General features: G+C 39.1%; 1 protein-coding gene across 23 annotated transcripts in view; it reads right to left on the bottom strand.

Moving 5' to 3' along the window:
- PUM1 (pumilio RNA binding family member 1) overlaps positions 1 to 12,252 on the bottom strand; it is a 143,105-nt gene that overhangs the window by 54,239 nt on the left and 76,614 nt on the right. For all 23 annotated transcript variants that reach the window (XM_023219388.2, XM_023219390.2, XM_023219401.2 and 20 more), the window contains 2 exons: positions 9,669 to 9,835; positions 6,989 to 7,259 (listed from right to left, as the gene is read on the bottom strand). In XM_023219388.2, the coding sequence (XP_023075156.1) occupies positions 6,989 to 7,259; positions 9,669 to 9,835 (438 nt within the window). The remainder of the gene's footprint in view (positions 1 to 6,988; positions 7,260 to 9,668; positions 9,836 to 12,252) is intronic.

Here is a 12,252-nt window from a genome sequence, read left to right as displayed (position 1 = left end):
AGCCAGGTGAGGTGGCGGGCGCCTGTAGTCCCAGCTACTCAGGAGGCTGAGGCAGGAGAATGGCGTAAACCTGGGAGGCGGAGCTTGCAGTGAGCTGAGATCCGGCCACTGCACTCCAGCCTGGGCGACAGAGCGAGACTCGGTCAAAAAAAAAAAAGAAAGAAAGAAAGAAAGAACGAAAGAAAGAAAGAAGGAAGGAAGGAAGGAAGGAAGGAAGGAAGGAAGGAAGGAAGGAAGGAAGGAAGGAAAGAAAACCATTTTTGTTTTAATGGATGAGTACTTTCTGCATTATACTACTTTAAGAAAAAGCTATGTAGTTGAATTTGAAGGTGAGACAACTCCACCTATTAGAAGGCTCTGCGTTTCTAATACAAAGTCCAAAGGAAACGGCCTGAAGCTAGAAACCAAAATAATAGCTATTTGCATTGCTTGTATTAGATGACCTTCAAACAAGTCCCTAAACTTCACTGTTTTTTCTTTTTTCTTTCTTTTTTTTTCTGAGACAGACAGAGTCTCGCTCTGTCCCCGAGGCTGGAGTGCAGTAGTGCGATCTTGGCTCACCGCAACCTCCGCCTCCCAGGTTCAAGCGATTCTCCTGTCTGAGCCTCTAGAGTAGGTGGGATTACAGGCTTGCGCCACCACACCTGGCTAATTTTTGTATTGTTACTAGAGACGGGGTTTCACCATGTTGGCCAGGTTGATCTCGAACTCCTGACCTTGGGTGATCCGCCAGCCTCAGCCTCCCAAAGTGTTGGGATTACAGGCATGAGCCACCGTGCTTGGCCTCTTATGTCTAAAAATAAAATAGCTGCCCTACCTCATGGGGTTGTTTTCAGAGTTCACAGAGAAAATCCCTTCAAAACAGTAAAAGCACTGTATCAATGATGGGATCCTAAAATTTTAAGAAAAAGGTTTATTTTGGAGTCATTCCTCGGCATATGAAATTTGTGAAATCTTATTACTGTTTGAAGCTTCTAGATCAAAGCCCAGTTTATACCAGGTTATTTGAACAACTACAATGATCAACTAATGATTACAATGATTTTTGGTGGGCGCATACAAATTAAACCATGCTGCTAAACTAAAAAAAAAAAAATCATCATCATCATCTTCATCATCATCATCTGTGCATTTCTTTGGCAGATAAAGAATCTGATTCCAAAACAAATGAGGTCCTAGGGAAAAACAAAACACATCCCTCCCCTAAGTATATTAATACCTTTTGAGAAAAACTTCACCATAAGTAAAATTTGAACAAAGTCAAATAACAATAGAAGTAAGCTTCAACTGATCAATTACTAGCCACTCTTTGCCAGTTAACTATACACATGACACTTGATAGAATAATCATTTGTAAATTAAAGAGAAAGTTGAGCATATTAAATACCTACATCGAAAGTATATACACACTTGGCCTCACGAGAATGACATTTAATCACACTGTCAAACTTTTAACAACACATGCCGATTTCCACTCCCCTCTGACTGTAGTCGTGCAGGAATGAATACCACACTTCAACTTTCATTTTCAGAATATTGAATCTTTGTTAAAATTCATGCTTAACAGATGACAGTTCTGGTACAACAGTGTCCAATTTTGTAAAACATACTACATTAGGCTATTTTTAGATTAACCGAATTCTAAATAAAGAACATCAACAATACAATTAATTAATCCTACACTGATATAATCCTGGCTTTGGTTTGTGCCATGTTTGTAATATAATACAACCGGTAACAATTTTTTTTTTTTAAGACGGAGTCTCACTCTGTCGCCCAGGGTGGAGCGTGGTGGCATGATCTCAGCTCGCTGCAACCTCTGCCTCCCAGGTTCAGGCAATTTTCCTGCCTCAGCCTCCCAAGTAGCTGGGCATGCTACTTTTTGTATTTTTACATGCCCGGCTAATTTTTCTATTTTTAGTAGAAAGGGGGTTTTACCATATTGGCCAGGCTGCTCTCGAGCTCCTGACCTCGTGATCTGCCCGCCTCGGCCTCCCAAAGTGCTGAGATTACAGGTGTGAGCCACTGTGCCTGGCCAAAACCTAGTAATAATTTTCTAAACTGCATTTAAGGAAAGAAACAGGCAACTGTATAGCATTCTGTAAAAAATAAATACTGCTCCAACATCACAGTACAAAATGGTATGAACACATTATGCATGAACTGCTCACAGCTGTTTTCCAGGATTAAGAAGACAATGAAGTGAATTTGAGACAAAGAAAGAACACTTCAGAAATAACGAGCATTTCAAGCTGACAAAATACTCCAAATCAGAGGTTCTGAACCCAAGGTATTTGTACTTGGGTGGGTAATACTGCATCTTTATCTCACACATATCCACTTGAAATTTAGCATGTTCTTCAATTAAGATTGTAGACAACAAACTACATTAACTTTAGCAATACACCTGTGACACTGTCACAACCAGAACTCAAATATATGTTCATGTTACTTTACAGTTGTTAGAGATATCTAAAAATCTTGTTCATGCTCATTATGACAGCTAGTACATCTACTTCTATTTCATGCATCATATCATAAATAAATATATAATTAACTTTGTTTTTAAATATGACAGCTATTTTTATACCACTGGTTTCCTTTGTAATCCTACTTTATACCTTTTAAACATTATTCTGAGAAGTAGTCCACATGGTTCACCTATTAAAGTTCATGGCACACACAAAAACAAACAAAAAAGAATTAGAAACTCCCACTCTTATAAATAAACCTTAAAAGGGTTAAATTCAGAGTGATTAACAGTGACCAACCAACTGACTAATCAAAATCCCGTGTCACAGCTAACAAGAACTAAGTTTGCAATGAATTAAATGAAAATTACCTTTTCCCTATTTGCAGGCTGCTCCATGTCATCTATCTCATTATAGGCTGATAATAAGTTTGATGAAACCAGCTTATTTCACCAAATGAAAGCCAAGATTGAAAGAAAATAGAACAAAAGAGGGAATTACTTATTTTGTCAACCTCCAAACCAGATTCCTATTCTAAAAAAATCACAAATAAAGCAAACCTACCATTTGCAGCAAACAACTCTAAACCAAGAAAAATGATCACCTTTGTTACTTATTTCAGAAAGCCAAGATAAAAAGAGCAGAATGTACAGAAAAATATGTACTACACTAGATCTCTGGTTCAATCCTCACAATCAACAGTACTGTCTGAGACTTCCAGCTGGTTCTCAAGGCCTCCAGGACCTGGACTCAATTTCCAAAGGCAGCTGTACCTCCTTGTCCTCTTCTACACTCAACTTCTACTCCCTTCAGCATAGGCCCACACCGTGGTCATTCCCAGCTCCACACCGTGGTCATTCCCAGCTCCACACCTCTGCTCTGATCTGCAACAAAACATATTCCACCTGTCCTTCAAGTCAGTTGCATGCAACCTTTGTCCTCACTGAGCCCTCCCCTTGTCTGATAGGATTCAGAATCCACCAATTTAGCGCTTAGTTCCCCAAATGTTCCACTACTGTTTCATTCAGAACCTAAGGTTCCTAGAAGAACACAATAGTCAACAGTTAACTGAATAATAAGAGTAAGAGAACGTCTCAAACTGCTGCTAAACTCACCTTAACCACAGAAAAACTAAACTATAACAATTAAGTCATTCCTCCTTTAAAGTGTCTTCATTTCCTATAGTGAACACAGCATAAGACTCACAACACCATCTCTTCAACCTCTCTAGTTATTTTTCTTCAACCTAAACCACCAACCAGACTGACTACTTCTACATTATCTACTAGTGAACACATACCTGTTTTACTATTTCCTCCACTAGAATTCTCATCTTCTTCCTATATAAACAAGTCTTTCACAGCACAGCTAAAGAACCACCTCCTTTGGCCAGGCGTGGTGGCTCATGCCTGTAATCTCAGCACTTTGGGAGGTCGAGGCGGGCAGATCACCTGAGGTCAGGAGTTCGAAACCAGCCCAGCCAATAAAGTGAAACCCCATCTCTATTAAAACTACAAAAATCAGCCAGGCACAGTGGTGGGTGTCTGTAATCCCAGCTACTCGGGAGGCTGAAGCAGGAGAATTGCTTGAATCCCGGAGATAGACGCTGCAGTGAGCCAAGATTGTACCATTGTACTCCAGCCTGAGCAACAGAGTGAGACGCAAAAAAAAACCACCTCTTCCACAAGTCCTTCCCTTCCTCAAGAGACCAGAAACCAGAGTACCAGCTCCACAGTCATAGGGTTCCAAGGATATGGGCATAAATGGTCTCATCACTTGTCATTGAGTACTTCCATGCACAATTTAAATGATAAAATGAGTCACAATGACTAACCTGAGAGCAAATCAAGAGGAGGAAAGGGAATCATACTCTATTCAAGAAAGATACGGTTGGCTACAAAGAACAAAAGATATGAACAGAAGGCTGTATCTGTAGAACACAGATCTGTGATCTCCCTGAAGTTACCTACAAAACTGAGTGTCAGAGAATTAATGTACATTTTTCTCATGAGAGAGACCATGGTTTCTGATCAGATGACAACAGAGTGAACCTTAAAAGATTAAGTTCTGATCCAAGAACTAACTTTCCTGGATATAATACAGTATAGTTATTTGTACAGAAGGTGTAAGCTGGATCCAAAGAACACACATATTAGAAAACATGGTAGTTCTCAAAGAGTAGCCTCCAGACCTCCTGAAAGGCTAGTTTCAAATTTTAATTTTGGGAAGAATATTACATACAGAGGATGCACTGAGATATTATAATAGGGATGGGGGAAAGTCCCCTGAAACCTTGTTCTGCTAAAGCAATACAGAGGAAACGGGATACGGTTCAGTCTTTGCCCTCAAGGAGCTTAAAATCTGGCAAGGACTATTAGACAAGTAATCACAACACAAGACAAAACATGGTAACACCTTCTCTTAAAGGAAACACAAAATGCTATGGAGTTCAAGGGAGGCAGATATGACAGCTTTTTGGTTTGGACACTAAAAAAGGAACGTGACAGTACTGAACCTTGACAAATGAGGTGGATTTAAATTAGAAATGAAAAGTGGAATAAAATGTAATGAAAACCAAAAGGGTAAGGAATAAAATGTAAGAAATAAACACCAATTTCCAATAGAAAAGGAATCCTTCCTTCTTGACAACTAGTAGCTCTTATACAGGAACACTGAGAGATTGAGGGTCTTAAAGATACTAGGAGGCTTACGCCAGTGGTTCCCAGGTATGCTATTAGGGCCCCCGGTACAAGAATGTATAAAACAAACTACTCAGAAAAGAATTATGGCCCACGAGACAAAACAACACTCACATCATGAGAGTCATATGTCTGTGTAAAAATGCCTCTATGTTGCACCAACCAAGACACGCATAGGAAACCTGAATCCAACAAGAGATTAACTTTCAAAATAATGTTTACTTTCAAAAACTGCTGAGATATATGGTGAGGGCACCCTTGGTTTTTTATTTTTGAATAAGTGGTAGCTATGACGTAATCATGCTAACTACTTGTGGCTACACAGAAGTACATTTCTGTTCAAGTTCTTACAATTGTCTAGCCTCCAAAAACTGGTAAAATTATTTTGAAACCAAAGATCAATAAACCAAAAAAGAATCTTGACTCTGATTATGAAGTGAAGAACAGTTTAAAAAAAAAAAAAAAAAGAAAGAAAGAACCATATATTTTTGTTCGTAAGAAATTTGAGACAAACTCTTCTTAAAAAACACAGAAAGGGTTAGACTGCATTACACTGGGAATGGAAGCTAAGAACCAAAACTGGCCGTAAAGAAGAGAAAAAAAGCACAGAAAGTCAATTCACATGGGGAGGTGGGCATACCTACTAAGAACTGCATGGAGAAGAGTGTACACTTTTAGTTTACTCGCTCTGAAAGATATTTTGTTAATTTAACCTTATATGAATATGCACATTCACACAATCCCTTAAAGGTATTTATTGTTCATAAACCACAAAGGAGACTTAAATTAAAGGAAAACTTCATATGTTTAACTTTTTACTCTATCAATCAAAATTAATTTAGTATCAGCTGTTTATGACAATAAAGGTACAACATGTCGTAACTAATCTCCAAAGACCATAAGCAAATTTCCCTACACAGAATTTCTCAACTTCAAAATGAGATGCTAACCTTTCAAACCCAGAAGCCTGTATTAACCATCTATTACGAACCTACTAAAGAGTAACAGAAATTCAGTCAAACTGCTTCTGCCACAAGAGAGAACTTACACTTAGCAAGACTGGGAAACTAGTAGCCCCTCTTTTGTAGTTCAGACAGCTGACCTTTCTTTAAAAATAAAAAATAAAATAAAATAAATAAAATAAAATAAAATAAAATAAACACAGAGATCAGTTAACCCTAGAGGTAGTCCTACATGTCTTCAAAAATAGAAGGTAGACATATGACATCTTCAGGGATGTATGAATTAAAAAAAAAAAAAAAAAGAGCCAAGCAATTTCATGGTCGAGTTGAAGTTGAATGATTTGTGTGTGTGGTTTCCTCTGATCACATTCTAATACTTTTGAAAGATGCCAAATCTTTATGTTATCTGGAGTAACTCGTTTAACTCTAAGACACAACCGGTAAGATGACCTGGCACTACACTCCTGACAGCGGTGGATAATAGAGTTTACTATTTTAAAAACAAAACAAATCAACAGCATCACAACCACATAAATCTTCAGAGAGATTAATTTAGCACCCAAGAGGGTTGTGTTACAAGAGGCAACACTACCTCATCCACTCCCCAGCTACTAAGGAGAGATAAGCGCCAAAGGAAGTACATATAGAGCAGGGTGGCCTCTTGCCAGTGACCTCAGCATAGGCACCAGCTTCATGAGGGGACTCTGTAAACCTACATCACTAACAGGTTCATAAGGGCTAGCTATGCATAGCCTGAAACAATGCCACCTCCTCCCCCATCCCCCCTTCCTTAATCACTTGAACAATGTGCTGGCTGGAGGGAGAATAGAGAGGGTGACAGAGACACACACAGTACCTGTTGTTGAGAATTGTAGTCAAAAAGTCCCACAGTTGCTGCTGCTGAGTCCACAGGTACCTGCGTGCCTGAATAATCAAACTGAAGAGGCTCCATGCCCACATGTTCCATGGGGTCCAAGGGGACACTCTGGGACTCCATGTTGGAGAAATCCTCCACAGGCTTGGCACCATTGGTGCTGGTCAGCTGGGCTAAGCCCTCAGAACCATTCTGGTTTGGACCCAGAAGATCCACTTCATTAGCAGAGTTCTGGCAATTACCAGGGGTACGGCTAAACAGAGAAAGTAAAGGGCATTAAACCTTATTTTCAGTGGGGAGGGACTACAGCAACCCAAGTTTAAGGACAATGTCCTCAACATAGCTCATTATCAACAGTATTTAAAACTATTTCTATAAAACAACCAGAGATACTTTACAGTGCTTACAGGGTTACATCTTCTAAACTGATGCTTCTATTGTTGGCAATTCCATGTAATTCACCCCTTAAATTCACATTAATTGCTATTAATTTACATCCCTTCACCAAGGGGGCCGGGTTTGAGGAAAACTGAAATAAAGTGGAAAAATCACTGTCTATGGCATCCATGAAAGCAGATCCTAAAATGCAAGTAGCAAAATATGTCCCATCAAAATGCAACATTTACTCTTTAAATACAGAGACAATGGAAGAAGTTGGTTTCTTGGGAAAATTCCACAACTCAGTGATTCTAAAAAGTTTTTATGTTCCTGGCATATTTGTGAGGAAAAAAAGAAAATGAAAAAAGTTTTTACATATGGTATTACTGACCAATGCTAAAACTAACTCCCCTTCTAAGAAACCAAAAGAAGCAGACTATTCCAAAGCAGTACAAGATAAACTCTTTATCTAGAATATGCCCCTATTAAGGAGACAATTCTAAGAATTAAAAGTAATGTGAAGATGTAATTTATCATCCAAACCATCTTTTATCTTAGGACATGCCTAAGATAAAAAAAAGGGGGGGGGGGGCACTATTGATAATTATTGTGGGACATAAGGTTCTGGGTAACCCAGGGTCTACTATCACCTTATATAAAAGGACTTCAGGATTACACGATCCAAAATCAGACCAATATATAATATTATATTATCAAGAGACTGTAGCCTATGGCAACATTCAATGCCCTTCTTCTCCACTTTCACCCCCACAACCCCCAAAAAATCCTGTAGTCCAGTAGCTGGTACATATTAAAGATATTATTCTAGTTCCTTCTCTTTCTTTCTCTCACTCACACACACACTCACCACTACCACCACCAGCCCCCATTTAATAATACAACGAAATACTGCTATAGGCTGCTGGATATTCAAGGTGGAGAGGACACCTGAACTCATCTGAAAGACCTTAGGTAAGTATTTATTACCCTGTGCCTTAAATTTCTTCCAAAGATTGTAATTTAGGCCGGGCATGGTGGCTCATGCCTATAATTTCAGCACTTTGGGAGGCCAAGGCAGGCAGACCACATGAGCTCAGGAGTTCAAGACCAGCCTAGGCAACATGGCGAAACCCCGTCTCTACAAAAGATATAAAAATTAGCCAGGCATGGTGATTCGCGGCTGTAGTCCCAGCTACTCGGGAGGCTGAGGTGGGAAGATTGCTTGAACCCAGGAGGTGGGGGCTGCAGTGAGCTTCATCTCACTACACTCCAGCCTGGGTAAGAGAGTGAGACCCTGTCTCCAAAAAATAAATAAATAATTTTCAAAATGTTTAAGACTGTAATTATTCGACCATGCAACATAACGATAATTAGGTTAGGAATACGAAACAACTAATATTTGTCCTACAACGATGGTGCAAAATAATTTTCATTTTGACTTTGGCAGACATTAGAATAAGCAAAGGGGGTCGTGTGTGTGAGCGCGCGCACGCACACATTAGCTTTAGACTGATATTAAAATTACTCAAAATTAAATTGTCTACCTGTACTATCACACTGGAGATTTTTTTAAAATCCTCTACCTGTATATAACTGGACAAGGACTTTTATAGATTTTTCAAGAAGAATACGTGCCAACTGTGGAACATAAATACACATTATTTTAATACTGTGTAAGTCAAATAATAGGGTAAAACCTGTAAATTAATCATGACCAGAGATGGGATGAGAGGCATCTGCAGAAGAGATATGATTAAGAACAAATCATTTAAGCTGCATCTCTGGTTCTTCAAAATGAGGAAAATGATACCTGGTCCACCTACCTCAAAAGGAGCTCATGAGACTCAAATGAGATAATGCACAAGTTCTCAACTGTTTCTCCCTCTAAACCACCAGAGGGATATGACATACTCCATTAGTAACCATAGCTCTCTAATACAATAACTTGGGAGAAACTTAAGAAAGGTCCGAAGGCATCTATCCTAGGTGATTTTAATATTTGAGAATCACTGAAATAGTCTTCTCTGGAATCCTTCTTCAAATTTTAGAGTTCTATGAGAATGCAAAATCTACCATTTTGGCAATGCTTTAGGCATTGACAACTTTTAGAAAATTCCACCTCACCAGTTAATTTACAATCTTTGTAGCATAGCCTACACTAGATTGGATTCTTAAAAAGAAAACATGAGGAGGGGAAGAAAACGAAAATCAAAGTAAAACTAAATCAAAACAAACAAAACCCCATAGCCCACATTAAAAAATCAGAAGTGTAAAACATACAAACCTAAAATCTTTGACGTCTGCATCAATCCCATTCTGCACTGGTAAACCATTGGTCTTGTCCATCACATCACCCTCCTCCTTCAAATCTCCTAGCTTATCTCCATCAAACGTACCCTTGTTCTTCTTTTCACCTTTGTCGTTTTCATCACTGTCTGCATCCCTTGGGCCCTGTTTAAAAAATAGCTTCAGCTTCACTAATCGTCATCAACTAATAATAACGGGCAACCGTTGTGGGCACCAGACTATACTAGATGCTACTCAGAAGAGGATGGTGTTGTGCCCTTTCACACATTACAATCTAATTAACAAACAACAAAGAGGCAGGAACACTGCAGAAGATCTTGCCAAATGGGGGAGACAGACATACATTTATGTTACAGAGTTCAGAACAGTCTTACTATATCCAATGTCCCATTAACCCATTTTCTTCCTTCCTTTTTTTTCTTCCTACCCAAAGCCCAGCCATAACTCTGTAGCTCTTGGTCAAGTTCTCTACTCCCAAACCTAACTCTACATAATAGCATGACTCTTAATAAGCCCCAGGTATGACAGCTAATAGCATAGAAAAAAAAAAATTATTACGCCTGTAAAAAGAATTTCATACTTCTCCACTGCACTATGTAAATTCCTCCCTTACTTCTAAATATTGAGCAAGTGTGGTCTGACATCATATCAACTCAATTATTCTGCACCTGATCTTGGGATATACGCCCTGTCAATTTGCGTCACCTCCCAGCTCTACCCTATAAGCCTCACAGGTATGCATCAACAATTCTCTGATGACCCTTAAGTTTTTTAATGCCTCAAAACAAGTTAACTCTAACTATGAGATTCTTTCCCCAAAAGTACTCCAATAACTATCTTCTACCATCTACCGGTAACAAAGATTATTCATGAGATCTCTAAGTGGGAGTATGTTAAATTGAAGCATTTGACGCAAGAGAATTTCTGTCTCTAGTGTTTCAAACTACAAAGCTTAAAACGCTGGGCCTAAAAGAATTTATCTAGTGCTAGACATGTCATGTTTATGTCCTGCCTTCTACGGAAATTAAGTTTATCTCCTCTTACCAACATCCCAAATTAAGCCCTGGACATATAAAGTACATGTACCTTGGTTTCCAAAAGAAAAGATTTGGTATAGTGACTTGACATAGTACAAAGAGATTTGCAGAACCTTACATCAAAGGGTTAAGGGTTTAACCTTTGTTTTTGCAAAACTAGAGGGAAGCAGCCTTGCTTTTCCCCACCACTGACTCCTAGTTTAAGGAAGAGAAATGCACATGGACCAAGTTCAAGTTCCTGGTACAAGGCAAGATCCACTCAATAGAAAATGAGAGTGGCTGCAAAGCATTTCCAGTCACCAAAACCAAACGTCAATGGGGAGAAATCAACAATGGAGGACACAGCAGCCGACACTCAGTTATAAATAGACTGACTGTGGATGGGCCTGTAGATGCAAAACCAACAGATGCTCTTAAGACTCTTAAGAGATCACTGGCCCAGAAAGGCTGACGTTCTTAAACCTTTCAACTACTACTTTAGAGCCCATTTTACTTCTGAAGTTATTCTCTGTTCAAATGTGATACAGAAAAAGATAATATAAAAAAGGAACAAATATGACAAGGAACTGAGAAAGGATATACAACTTAGCTTCATGCGGCATCAAGACAGTAAATCACAGCTTTGATTTGGCCATTGAGATGTGCCTTTGAGAATAGAATCTTTAAAGTATGTGGCTGTTATTGATTCAAAAGGACTGAACGATAGCCAATTATGTACTACATTGAAATTCCCCAAAGCCGAGATGGGAATATGATAGGGTTCTAAAGACAAAAAGATCTTTCAAAATATCCAAAGGCAATAGCTTCCACCATACCCGCAGAGGCAAAACTGACTAAAGCTGTGTATTCATTTTTATATCCCTAGCACTGACTGCAGTGCCTGATAAAAGTTCAATAAATATGATGAAGAAAATTAAAAGGAACAAAAACATCCTGCAAAACTGAACTGTTAAAATAAGAATGATCTTCCTGTTGTCTTTATCATCATTAAATAAGGGTCCTGGGGGTGGTAATATGGTCTAGATGACAACTCTACCTGAATCAGAAACCATTAATGTCAACAGCAAAAGAATATGACAAGAATCATCCCACTGCCTAGCCTAAGTCATCTTCTTCCACAAGTCTACAAATCAAATCACTGGCTCAGAAGAAACGGTTCAGCTCCAGTTTCTCAAAAGGAGTTCAAAAGGTCTGTAGGCAAAAAGGGACAGAAAGGGCCAGGCACGGGGGCTCACACCTGTAATCCCAGCACTTTGGAAGGGCTAGGCAGGATCACTTGAGGTCAGGAGTTCGAGACCAGCCTGGCTAACATGGTGAAACCCTGTCTCCACTAAAAATACAAAAATTAGGCAGCACCTGTAATCCCAGCTACTCAGGAGGCTGAGGCAGGACAATCGCTTGAACCCAAGAGGCTGGGGTTGCAGTGAGCTGAGATTGAGCCATTGCACTCCAGCCTAGGCAACAAGAGCAAAACTCTTTTATTTATTTATTTATTTATTTATTTATTTATTTATTTATTTATTT

Source organism: Piliocolobus tephrosceles, chromosome 1 (assembly GCF_002776525.5).
Source record: "Piliocolobus tephrosceles isolate RC106 chromosome 1, ASM277652v3, whole genome shotgun sequence".
Lineage (NCBI taxonomy): Eukaryota > Metazoa > Chordata > Mammalia > Primates > Cercopithecidae > Piliocolobus > Piliocolobus tephrosceles.
Note: the sequence above shows the minus strand (reverse complement) of the source record. Positions and strands in the feature narration are given on the sequence as shown.